We start from the raw sequence: 12,796 nt of genomic DNA on the forward strand, positions 1-12,796 counted from the left end.
AATATGAGGAGAAATTTCCACAGCTTGCTATTAAACGAAGATAAATCAAGAACATAAGCACTGGGAGAATGTTAGAATCATAATGGTCCTCACCATTAAACAGATGGTTTATCAGCAATCATATGAGATTTGATATCTAAAAAAGGCACACGCCATACAAAGCTTAAATGGATGGTAATGGGGGGGGGGGGAAACAGGTTATGAACGGCGAGAAAATTTATCACCTGAGGATGCTATTGCCCCAATGAGTCACGGCCACAATTCACCGCATGATGATGCCCGAAAAATACAGCGGTTACAACTAGCCCCGCAAGCAAACCACGAAAACAAAATAGACCACCATCATTGGAAGTGGAACATGATAAACGAGGCCACAAGGCTCCAATTCTGGAAAAAAGGAACGTTAGAAATAGGAAACACAAATTCAAGGATTGCAACAGTATCAATAACAGCATCCAAAACATCCAACTACGCAATCCAAAAATGGAGTTCAATGTTCCAGAGGTCGTATTATTGACTTCAATTAAACAAGATGGTAAGTGACGGTTACAGCAATGACTGTCACGGAATGAAGTACTGCGAAAAACGAATAAAACATTTCATGTCTTCTATGAAGTTCCCTCACGCGTAAAGAGTGGCACAAAATGAAGTTAATGAGAACATCAAGTTATCAGGCATCTACGTATATTACGACGGATGAACTTCGTAACAATGACGACATAATATAGTATGAGAAGGATTATTATGTGGTTCACTCCCAGCAATTGAGATTCAAGGACAGTCCCCCAAAGCATATTTTCCAAGCAGTTCCATAAAGCTTCATTTATCCGCAACAGCTGGTTAAAGAAAGTACGACTTCCGGAAAGCGAAGTAATGATTTTAGTAACAATAGTGGGACATCTTTCTAGCTCGTACAATAATGGGGAGTAGGGTTGGTGTGGTGGCTAGAGTGTTGGCTACCACCCAGACGGATCGGGTTCAAATCCCGGCGTTGGAAGAGGTTTTCCAGAAACTGCCCGACCCCTACTTGAGTGCTCTGTAGAGGGCACTTCAAGTACAGGCCAACGCCGGGTTTCTCTCCATCCTTCCCCCATGGCGCAAATGATCTCAGCTGTCGATTCGGTCGCCTGCTTCAAATACCATACCATAAGTAAAACCGTTCATTCTACGACGTCGCATCGTCGAATCGCTCCATGTTCCTGTGAATGTTTTGGGGTCACAGACCAATGGTGCAAATAATTTCATGATGACCAAGTGAAGGAGTTGATCGTGAGTCGTATACTTACTGCCAGACAAGCCGTTCTCTCAGAATGTGGTTACCCCCGTTAGTGAACAAGAAAATTGGATATTCAAAAAGTTAACAATTCCAGTTAATTAATATGCAATTTCAGCGAAAACTTAAGGAAAGAAACGATTTTTCCCTATTAAGATCACACCGAGGGAATGGTTCGTTAATTTTAAATGATGCAATAATATAACTTATGCCGAAGAAGCGTTGTCTGCAATAAAATTGAGATAAATTACCATTGAACGTGATTTACATAAGCTTCAGTAGCAGGGATAAATGCACCATAATAACGCCAGAAGGTATTGATTCACCAAAAATTAAGATAACATCACTTTTGCCACCATCAGCTTATTTTGCGGAATAATTTCGATTACTAAAAAAATTGACCATATCAGACAATATATCTTTGACATCAAAAATGAAAGGGTGAAATTAGAGAATATAAAATGGGACATTATTTCTCCCTAAGCACCTCGAGAGGATCAAATGATGCTTATATCCATTCAGCATAGTAATTGAACAGGAGATAACGTTATAAAAAGGATGGCGTAAGATATTTAGAAGTAATAATTTGGACATTTGAAATTATTGACGCTGAAACTAGAGTCTACTAGATTTTTGCGCTGACAGTAGGGTAGTAAGCGGGTCGCGGTTTCGCCTCATCACCCCTCCATGCTCACTAAGCACGATTCCGCTAAGATGGAATGTGACTGCCAAGCAAAAATGTAACTCATGTCCGAGCTGCACTTCGGAGTCTGCAATGAAGGCACGCGACACGGAAAAATACCGCACAAGACTTAAGTAAAGAAAACGAAACATCGCGCAAAAAATCCACACACGCACGGAATTCAATGCAAAAAGGACATAGCACATAAATCAAAACATGTGCAAATAATTGGAGTTATTGTTTTTTTTAATCAAGCGCACTGAACTATTTCTAACACCAATAATTACACATCAATCATGAACATAATCTTTAGCACCTTCCAGAATTCAAAGTCAAATCATCATCTGCTTTTCATACTAGCTGGTTGCACCAAATACTATTGCAAAACTGTACTAACGTATAAACCTGCCGTATGCAAGGACTAACTTTTTAAACGAAAAAACGACTTGAATTTTTAAATCAAAAATATTAATTATATTTAAATCGATCGCAACCTGCGATTTAGTCGCAAACAAAAAATAAGGCCCAGGGTGGGAAGTGACACTTCCAAACGAGTATAAGTCAATTAATCAAAGTCATTGTCATTTGTAAAACGAGTATATTTATATACTTTGATGAGTTCGATGAGTAAAAAGTATAAACGATGATAGGTTTCTATGATATATTTACTCCCACAACACCACTTTTATGCGGCGAGAATTTCATTCTCATAATAGAATATTGTCTTTCTCGCGCAATTCTTTTGAAAATATAACGCATTCCGCAGTAAACTCATCAGGCTTGTGGAATCACATAACTAATATCAGGACAGGTTTAGGATATTTTATTGCAAGCCTTTTTTTATTTAATATCTATTTTCATATTAAAATATCGCCTCTCTATTAGAATACTCCTATTCATATTTATATTTAATATTTAAACCCTCATTCTAACATTTATTTTCAATATTAATATTTAAGTATTTAATCTCTAAAGGGTGGAATATAAACTTAAATTACTGTCCCGTAATTAATTTTCTTTGAACTTCCCACAAAGAAACCGGAGAACAAGTTGAGCTTCCAAAATTGAAAGATTACCGATCTAATCTCTGTACCGTTAGGCACGGAGAGAATGTAACGTGAAGCTTCCACAAGTAACGTCTCATTAATCCCTGTTCATGTACGTTACAGGGCACCATGATGAGCCGATCCGCGCCTAAACTCCAACACTTTATGTGGAAAGCCATCACATGACACCACATGACAACAACACGCTGGCGAGAATGATGTAATATGGAGCATTAGCGTCACCGTCATGCGGACTTTTTCTCTCCGATATGTTCAGCCACCTATGTTTCGTCAATCACACCCGCATGCGACCGTCCGATTGGTGAAAATCGTCGCGAGGCCAGCGGTAATGAGGCAACCAACGGGCAGATACCATTTCCAGTCTCTTCCACGCGCACTCGTCACGCCAAGGGCATTCCGCCTTCATTCACGCCAAGTTCAAGTAATTGAGAAATGCCTCTACGCTCAGCGATGAACCGAAATAATTTAGAGCACTTGCACTACCGAGATTTTAAAACAAACCTATCATTTCAAATGACCAAGTCTCCCGCGGATATTTTTAAGCTAATATTTGGATTGAACACTTCACGAAAGAAGATTCCATGCCGAGTTTTAATGAAAGCATATCAATCGGGCAAATTCGCACGAACAAAACAGGGAGGCTCACATACTGTATACCTCAGTTTCCCTTTGATTATTTGGCCTCATTGTGCATTAATTAAGCATTTTTTAAAGCAAATCCAGATAGAACGATTATTTTAAACAACAAAATAATACCAACTACATATTCACCACAATAAATCGGCAAATTTAGCGAAATATCTTCTGCCTACTTCACCTCTCTAAATAGTAGCACCCTCTTCTTTGTGTGTAAGCTTTCCCGGTTTGGTGAAGATTCAGCGGATAAGTTCACGCGAAATGCTCGGCTCAAGAGAGTGCTCAAACCAACTCGGGAGAAAGATATTAAGGGGGCGCCCTAGCACGGTCGCGGAAGACGATGCAGACCCTTTCCATTAACCAGTTTGTGCTTCGCTCATTATAGGTACATAGCGGTTTCTTGACTCAGAATGTTTTAAAGCTTAAATCTGTGCCTTGAGACAAAGAAGGGTCTTTTACCACGTTTCCTACAGGAGATACTTGACGCTTAATTTCATGAATTTCGATTTTTTTCAATGACTATCACCACGGCGCAAAATCACGTAAAGAAAATCCAACCACCCAAAGCATAATATAATCCTTCAACTACAAGCAAAGGCTGCACGTATCCCACACGTCGTAAATCAAAGCTACAATTTGGGAAATTGTGAGACCTTGCAGCCAGTTTTTCGATAACGCGCAGTCGTTTCGAGTCATCCTAAACACCTTTCCTCCTTCCGCGAGACATCCTTCACTTCTTTGCCTCCCCTCTTGGCCCTCCCTTCGGAGGCGCGCAGGCCCTCACCTCAACAGCAACACCGGCCGGCCGGTGATACGTTTTCTTAGCTGCTTGATTTTGGGGTCGCATCGTCGTTCTTTCGTTTTGCGTATTTCTTTTTGTTGTGCGATTGAAGTGTCTACCAAGCCCCAAGGGAAACGACGCCGTCGAAAAGAATGGAAGCCTTGGAGAAGGAAGACGTGCAACAAACATAGACTTCTGTCAAATTAACATAAAATGATCTCAATAATGTTTTCTTATCTTTTGATAAAATTGTCAGAAGCATATGTCTACAGTTGCATTTTGTTTTAAAATGAGTAATTTTTAAGGATGCCATAGCAAGAATGAATATGGTTACACTCCGTAGTATTGAAAATTTCTTTTCTATCGATAGTTTCTATTATTTTTATGAAACGATGAAGATGTTTTATTTTTCACGTCTTGATAACATGGTGAGAGAAAAACTTCATGTTTATTCACATTGCTGCGCATAAGATCTTACACCGCATAACAAAAAAATTATCAACTTTGATTCTCAAAAGAGAAATCCTGCACCAACCTGCCACCCCACCTCTCCTATCAAGTTATGTGCCTGAGTGTCCAACCACCCGACGCGATGATTAAATGCGAAATTAGTTCAGCATCAGTAATAGTCGAGGATATTTCGCTAAAGATGAGGCGACATTACAGTTTTCTACACTTGCATACATTATAAATTCCATATGTGTTATTTTTTGATTTTTTAATGTACAAATTACGTTTTATTCATGAGATATATGTTACGGACTCGACGATTGCGCTGGCAAGTCAGATGTTAGTCTCGGAAAGCGCGCGGCTGCAAGGAAATAGTTTCTTATTCTTGGAGAACCCATATCTTACCGCAATGCACCCGCATTTTGCTAACTACATTCTCCTAGGTCTTTCATGGCTCCCATCAGCTCAAACATTGGAAAGGGCTCAAGAGTGGCGGCGGGCCCACCGCGGTAACCCCTATTGTGACCGTAAACCCTACCTCAGTCTTACGATTTTTATCAAGCGTTTAAAAAGTTTTCTACTAAAAGAATAGCTGTCCGTTTGTAGAAATGCCGCTAACTGCTTTATTGCCTCGTTATATGAAGGGTTTTTGCCATTTTTAGGATCGCTTATCTTCGATACAGGTGATTTCTACGAGGTGGCTAGCACGGAGTTTTCCACAAATGCTTCTTTCCAATTGATTGAAAAACATTCCTTTCACGATTTTACCGTGCAAATCAGTCAACTTTTACTAGTAAGTGTCAGTGCTTGTGCTACGGAAGCGAGGAACCACGGTCTATTTTCCCTAGAGCGTGAGATTTCAGCATTGAGGACGAACTACCACTACTGGAGGATATCTCGCAACGATAAAAAGGTTCCTATGTTTTCCAAGATAAATATCTCACCGATTTCGTGTGTTGTATTAAGCAGGGTATTATATTCTAATATTGATTTTCATCTTTGATGATTCAGATTGTTGATATTTCGGATAAGAAAAATTGAGCAAAATTGAAAATCTCTCGGGAAGACGAATATGAAGTCTCCGTCCTTCTATACGGACCAAAGAGAAGACGTCCGACTCCGACGGATGTGTATAAAAGACAGTCGAAACAACCTCTCTGCACTTAATCGACCTGTAGAAGCCAGCAACTATGCCGACGAAACTGTTGTCTACAAAGATGAACACACGTGGCGCATATCACGTTAAAAACATCTCCGCTGAAGAGTACACCTCTAACCAGTGGGGTAACTAGGAATATGCTTAGGGGGGAGATGGGATGGCCTGGGGTGGCGACTGAGAAAGGGGAGAACGGTAAATTTTTGAAAAATCATATGCCTGAAAATACATTTTTACATCATTCTGGCACTAAAGATTTAACTTTAAGCAGATGTAGTTATCACACGTCAAAACTAGAAAATAGCTTTTAAAAATTTTTTTACTTCTCTGTGGCTTTACGGAGGGACCTATCCCCTCATCCCCCCATGCCTCTTAAATATTCTGTACCTATCTTGAAAATACAAACATGATAGCATACATTTAACCCTAGAAGTGCACACTTATTTTTTCAATCATAAAGTGCACACTGGGGTCCAGCGGACCCCAAAACTTTAAATTTTTTTAATTTCAACCCCCTGATATTTTTTTACTATTAGTATAGTAAATATCAACAATAGAAGTGTTTCTTACACAAATATGTAAATATAAGTTATTTAAACATATTAAAATGAAAGTAAAACAATATTTTTGATTCTAAAGACATAAAAATTCTTTAAGAAAGTCACCAATCCTACTTTTATTTACTCTTACGAATGTTTTAGATGTACAGACAAATAGTTTTAACAGCTTAAGTATTACATTGTGTAGTTTATGTAAAAAAAGGTTTCATATTTTTTCTTTCCATAAAACGTATTAATTTTAACAATTGAAAACAACAAAATTTTCCAGTGTATTTTTAAAAATTTTTTTTTTCACAAATTTCATTAGGACTTCCTATTGCTCCAAAATGCACATTACTATTATTTATTTTACAGGTAAAATATAAATTTTTAGAAAAAATGCTTTGTTGTTAATTTTTCACTCCAGTACAGGTAGTACACAGATAACTTCGGTGCTCGTCACACATCGGAGCGCGACACGATGAGCATATAATTCTTGTTTTTCTGTCTCTATTCCTTGGGCATGAGCTGCATCGTATTTTGCTGTGAATGAGTTCAGGGTTATCAATTACTGATATTTCAATTTTTAAAATTTCCGCAATAGTATTCCTGATTGAAGAACGCAGGTTTTTTTTTCAAAATCCGTTGATGCAAATGAGGTTTGATGAGTGACAAAGCCAAGTTTTTCAAAAATGTTCTCCGATTTATTTTTTCATTACTATCAATATGAGAGTAAAGAACCATTGCGTTTATACCAGCTTGGTCTAGCATGCCATAGAAAATCCGCATTGGCCATCGAAGGGTTTTTCTGGCTGTTGTATATTCATGACACAGTTGATCAAATGTCTGTTCCTCCTTTAGTGGCATTATACATGCAAATAATGTCGGGCTTTCCATTGTCTTCATTTATAGCTCCATCCAAATGAAAAGATGGCAACAAAGGCGCTATTTTATTTCTTTTCGGTGTGAAAGACACCAGGGTCATGTCAGGGTCAAAGGCAAATCGTGAAGATTGAACAACAGCTTCTTATTAAATCCACTGGAATTTGGCGCTTGTTTTTACGAATGGTGCCCACCATCGTTATTGAATAATCTTTTAGCATCTTCTTTACAAGCTCAACAGAAGTGAACCGATTGTCGCACGTAATATTTCTATTCGTGCCATGAATTGGTGTTGACAATGTCCGTACATAATATGTCGGAACAGTTTCATCTGGTTTGGTAACTACTTTTCCTATGTAAGGATAGGCATTTACCATGTAAAACGATTTTGCATCATTCATCATTACAATTTTTATGCCATACTTATCTGGCTTTCCTTTCATACATATCCGAAAGGGGCAACGGCCTCAAAAACCGAGAAGTTGTTCATCTACTGTACAATACTCATGAGGAGTGTAACATTTCTGGTAATTATCTACAAACCCTTCCCAAATTTCACGAAGTGGCGCAAATTTATCGATCGTTCTGCGCTGCATTCTCGTGTTTTTATGATCAAAACGCAAGGTTGACAGCAAAAACAGGAATCGGTGAAGAGACATGGTGCATTGATACAACGTAGATCCAAACTCAGTTGACCACAGTTCATACAAATTTGTGTGGCACGTCTTCTGCACCCCAGAAAAATATGGAAGTCCAAAAAAAGCCTCAATCTCCTCAACATCTACATCACCGTGGCACGATTGAGGAATTGTGACATTTTGACGCTGCCGTTGTATTTCCTCATTTGTGTGCGTCATTATTTTATTTCGTAAAGCGCTATCCAACAGTAATTCCCAACGTATCAGTTGCAGAAAGGTTTCTCGGGTTTTCCACCGGTTGATGTCGTCCATGTCTCCCGACGTTTCGATCTGCGACTTGCTGATCATCCTCAGGGGATCTTCCGAATGCCGTTCTTCAAAAATTTTCAGTATATATACACTCCATCCGAGTTCAGGTGTAACCTGATTGGTTCACGCTTGTTGAGGTTTTCCCGCCATTTTTGTCGTATATAATAGACTTCATTATTGGTCTCCAAGCATTGCTGATTTGGAAACCAGTGTCCCTGTTGAAGTTGTTGCGGTTGACGCGGATCTGAATGGCTTCCTTGATAAGGCGGTCCCAGTAGCCATGTGCTCGGCATAGCAGTTTCGTCTCCTTCCATTGTATGGCATGATCTTCATTGATGCTATGCTCCGCCACTGCAGACTTTTCCGGTTGGGCCAGCCGTAAGTACCTCTGATGTTCCTTCGTTCTGGTTTCAATAGTCCGACTGGTCTCTCCAATGTATTTCTTTCCGCACTCGCATGGAATTTCGTAGACTCCTGGTGTCTTCAGTCCGAGGGGATCCTTTACTCTCACCAGTTGATCCCTGAGCTTTGGAGGTGGTAAATGAATTGTCTTAATATTGTATCTGCCTAGAATGCGTTGTATCTTTCCGGATATTGTGGAGACATAGGGAAGAAAGGCTTTCGCGGTCGGCTCTTCTTGCGGCTCTCTTATGCCGCCAATGGGCTTGTTAAAGGTCCTTTTTAGGGCCTCAGAAATCTGATGTTTGCTATAGCCATTTTTCCGAAACGTAATCTTCAGGTGCTTTATCTCATTCTGGATGCTCTCGTTATCGGGAATCTTCTTCGCTCTGTGCAATAGAGTAGACAACACAGCTTGCTTCTGTGATGGGTGGTGATGACTCTGATTGTTGAGATATAGGTCGGTGTGAGTCGCTTTCCTGTATATGCTGTGTCCCAGGCTTCCATCTTTCTTTTTCTGGATTAGAATGTCGAGGAACGGGAGTTGGCCATTGATTGACTGGGAGCATGTTGATCGGGCCACCGCAGCCTTGGGTGATTCATTGCATAACCGTGACACGGAGAGACTGAAGCAGAAGTTCGAGCGTCTACCTAGGAAAAATAAACCTAACACGAAACCAGATCGCCACCGCTTGGTAATAAATCTCACCGACGAGAGGATAGACGAAGACACCTTATCTGTTCTCTCCAAGGGCCTGAACTTTGCACCGGCACCACGATCAATACCATTCAGCGACATCATCGGTGGAGTGGAGCAAGCAGTACGAAAACTACCCAATGACGCCGCAGAAGATATAAGAGCAGAGATATCTATGACTTTGAAGAAAGCTGTGCCGCCCAAGTCCAACATCAGTTTTAAAGAAAGAGCTGCTCTGCGATCCTTACGGAAAAATACTGCAGTAACCATCTTACCAGCCGACAAGGGCAACGCTACCGTACTCATGAAAACATTGGATTATCAAGAGAAGATGAAGGAGTTACTCACAAACAACTCATACAAGAGAATTCCACGAGACCCCACGGACTCTATTAGCAGAAAGACTATTAAGCTCATCAAAGAAGCGGGAATTCCACTGGAGACAGCGAGGCACCTTCGAGCAGAGGCACCGGTGCCTCCCAGAATCTACGGATTACCGAAGATCCATAAGGAAGGAGTTCCACTTAGACCAATCGTGAGCGCCATAAGTTCGCCAACCTATAATCTGGCAAAATATCTAACCGGCATTCTTGCACCACATGTGGGTGTAAGTGAACATCATGTGAAGAACTCACTGGAATTCGTCGAGACCATCAAAGAGATCCGAGTGGACACGACTGACATCCTTGTCAGCCTGGACGTGGTGTCATTGTTTACCTGTGTACCATTGGCTGACACGATGCGGCTCTTAGCAGAAAGATTCGACTCTGACACAGTCAAGCTCTTCCATCATGTGCTGACTTCGACCTATTTCTCATTCGATGGACAATTCTACGAGCAGACAGAGGGTGTAGCCATGGGTTCGCCGCTATCCCCAGCAATTGCGAATTTTTACATGGAAAACTTTGAAAAACAGGCTCTCAACTCAGCTCCACTGAAACCCAAATGCTTTTTTAGATATGTGGACGACACGTTCCTGATCTGGCCACACGGAAAAGACGCCCTGGACCTGTTCTTCGCCCACATGAATAGTCAGCATCCGAGCATCAAATTCACCATGGAAAAAAAGAGACAAATGGCCAACTCCCGTTCCTCGACATTCTAATCCAGAAAAAGAAAGATGGAAGCCTGGGACACAGCATATACAGGAAAGCGACTCACACCGACCTATATCTCAACAATCAGAGTCATCACCACCCATCACAGAAGCAAGCTGTGTTGTCTACTCTATTGCACAGAGCGAAGAAGATTCCCGATAACGAGAGCATCCAGAATGAGATAAAGCACCTGAAGATTACGTTTCGGAAAAATGGCTATAGCAAACATCAGATTTCTGAGGCCCTAAAAAGGACCTTTAACAAGCCCATTGGCGGCATAAGAGAGCCGCAAGAAGAGCCGACCGCGAAAGCCTTTCTTCCCTATGTCTCCACAATATCCGGAAAGATACAACGCATTCTAGGCAGATACAATATTAAGACAATTCATTTACCACCTCCAAAGCTCAGGGATCAACTGGTGAGAGTAAAGGATCCCCTCGGACTGAAGACACCAGGAGTCTACGAAATTCCATGCGAGTGCGGAAAGAAATACATTGGAGAGACCAGTCGGACTATTGAAACCAGAACGAAGGAACATCAGAGGTACTTACGGCTGGCCCAACCGGAAAAGTCTGCAGTGGCGGAGCATAGCATCAATGAAGATCATGCCATACAATGGAAGGAGACGAAACTGCTATGCCGAGCACATGGCTACTGGGACCGCCTTATCAAGGAAGCCATTCAGATCCGCGTCAACCGCAACAACTTCAACAGGGACACTGGTTTCCAAATCAGCAATGCTTGGAGACCAATAATGAAGTCTATTATATACGACAAAAATGGCGGGAAAACCTCAACAAGCGTGAACCAATCAGGTTACACCTGAACTCGGATGGAGTGTATATATACTGAAAATTTTTGAAGAACGGCATTCGGAAGATCCCCTGAGGATGATCAGCAAGTCGCAGATCGAAACGTCGGGAGACATGGACGACATCAACCGGTGGAAAACCCGAGAAACCTTTCTGCAGTAATTCCCAAGCTTGCCGGGGAGTTTTGACGTCGCGCGCTGCTCCTTTTGATTCAGGCAGATCCGAAACCAAATTTCGCTCTCTCTTTCGATCTCCAAATGATTTCAAACGTCAATGTTTGATGAATAGTTTACTATTATGAGTAATATATGTTCAAAACTATTGCTGTACAATCAATTCCATTGAAGTTTGTTCCTACGTATTTCACTCCGAAGTTCCTAAATTATTTGCAAAAGTGGAAACCAAGATATTTCACAAAAAAAGTTGATGTCCTCAAATATCCCAAAGTGATAAAAAATGATAAATGAAATTTTAATTACTATAAACGTATTAATGCGATTATAACAAATGTATTTGCAGCAAAAAAGCAATAAACAAATGTGTTAATTTTTTTCGCAATTTCAAAAAAATTTCATGAAGTGCACACTGGGGTCCAATGGACCCCAGACCATTTTCAACATTAAATTATAAAGCAATAAGCGCGTTGAAAAAATCACCACACACATGAAACTTTTACTAAGATATAAAAGGAAATTTACATTGGTATGAGCTTTCAATATTTTGTGCATTACAAAAGTTACAGCAAAGAAAAAAACTTCTGGGGTCCACTGGACCCCAGTGTGCCCTTCTAGGGTTAAAATGAGTATAATGCGCCACGGAAAGAGAGCGAGCGAGCGGGTGTGATGCTTCCTTCCAGGATAAGGTGGGAGGTAGAGGAGACTCGTTGGATTCCTTGGAGAGGAAGGAGGGAAGTGAGCACAGAGTAGGTGTCTGCAGGGCGGTGGAAGAAGGAAGGCCGGAAGCTTGCGAGAGTGCACCGCCCCCTCCCTCCGCGGTCGTCTTCTTCTCGGTCGAAGAGAGGAACCGTCCGAAACGGATGAAAGATTCCGTGAGAGCATCCGACGGCTGCCGACGAGCCCCTCACCTCCTCCTGAAGGGCGGACCTGGGCCCACCTCCCTCCCACTTCCGCCTCCGTGCCCTATCTCGGGATTCTCGCTCAGGATAAAGGCGAGGGGGGCAAGTGGAAGGTATATAGCAATGTCGCGACCAGAAATCGATGCGCGAGCAATAAAAAAATACAAAAATATTGATATTTTAAAAAACAAACAAACGGGACACTGAGCCAATCGACCCGACGACGATACAAGGAAATCAATTTCATGCCTTCTTTTATTTATTGGGGTGTCCATTAAAATAAAAACAGCGTTTAGCGCTTAA

The 12,796-nt window shown here is 41.1% G+C and overlaps 2 protein-coding genes across 3 annotated transcripts in view; one reads left to right on the forward strand and one right to left on the reverse strand.

Annotated features, from left to right (window-relative positions):
- The window catches only part of LOC124170267 (serine/threonine-protein kinase DCLK1), a 282,836-nt gene that overhangs the window by 216,086 nt on the left and 53,954 nt on the right, over positions 1-12,796 (reverse strand). The window lies entirely within an intron of this gene.
- On the forward strand, positions 9,340-10,614 carry LOC124164450. The gene has a single exon (XM_046541806.1). It carries the CDS (start codon positions 9,340-9,342, stop codon positions 10,612-10,614), a length of 1,275 nt encoding a protein of 424 aa, XP_046397762.1.

The sequence above is a fragment of the Ischnura elegans genome, chromosome 1 (genome assembly GCF_921293095.1).
Source record: "Ischnura elegans chromosome 1, ioIscEleg1.1, whole genome shotgun sequence".
NCBI classification, from domain to species: Eukaryota; Metazoa; Arthropoda; class Insecta; order Odonata; family Coenagrionidae; genus Ischnura; species Ischnura elegans.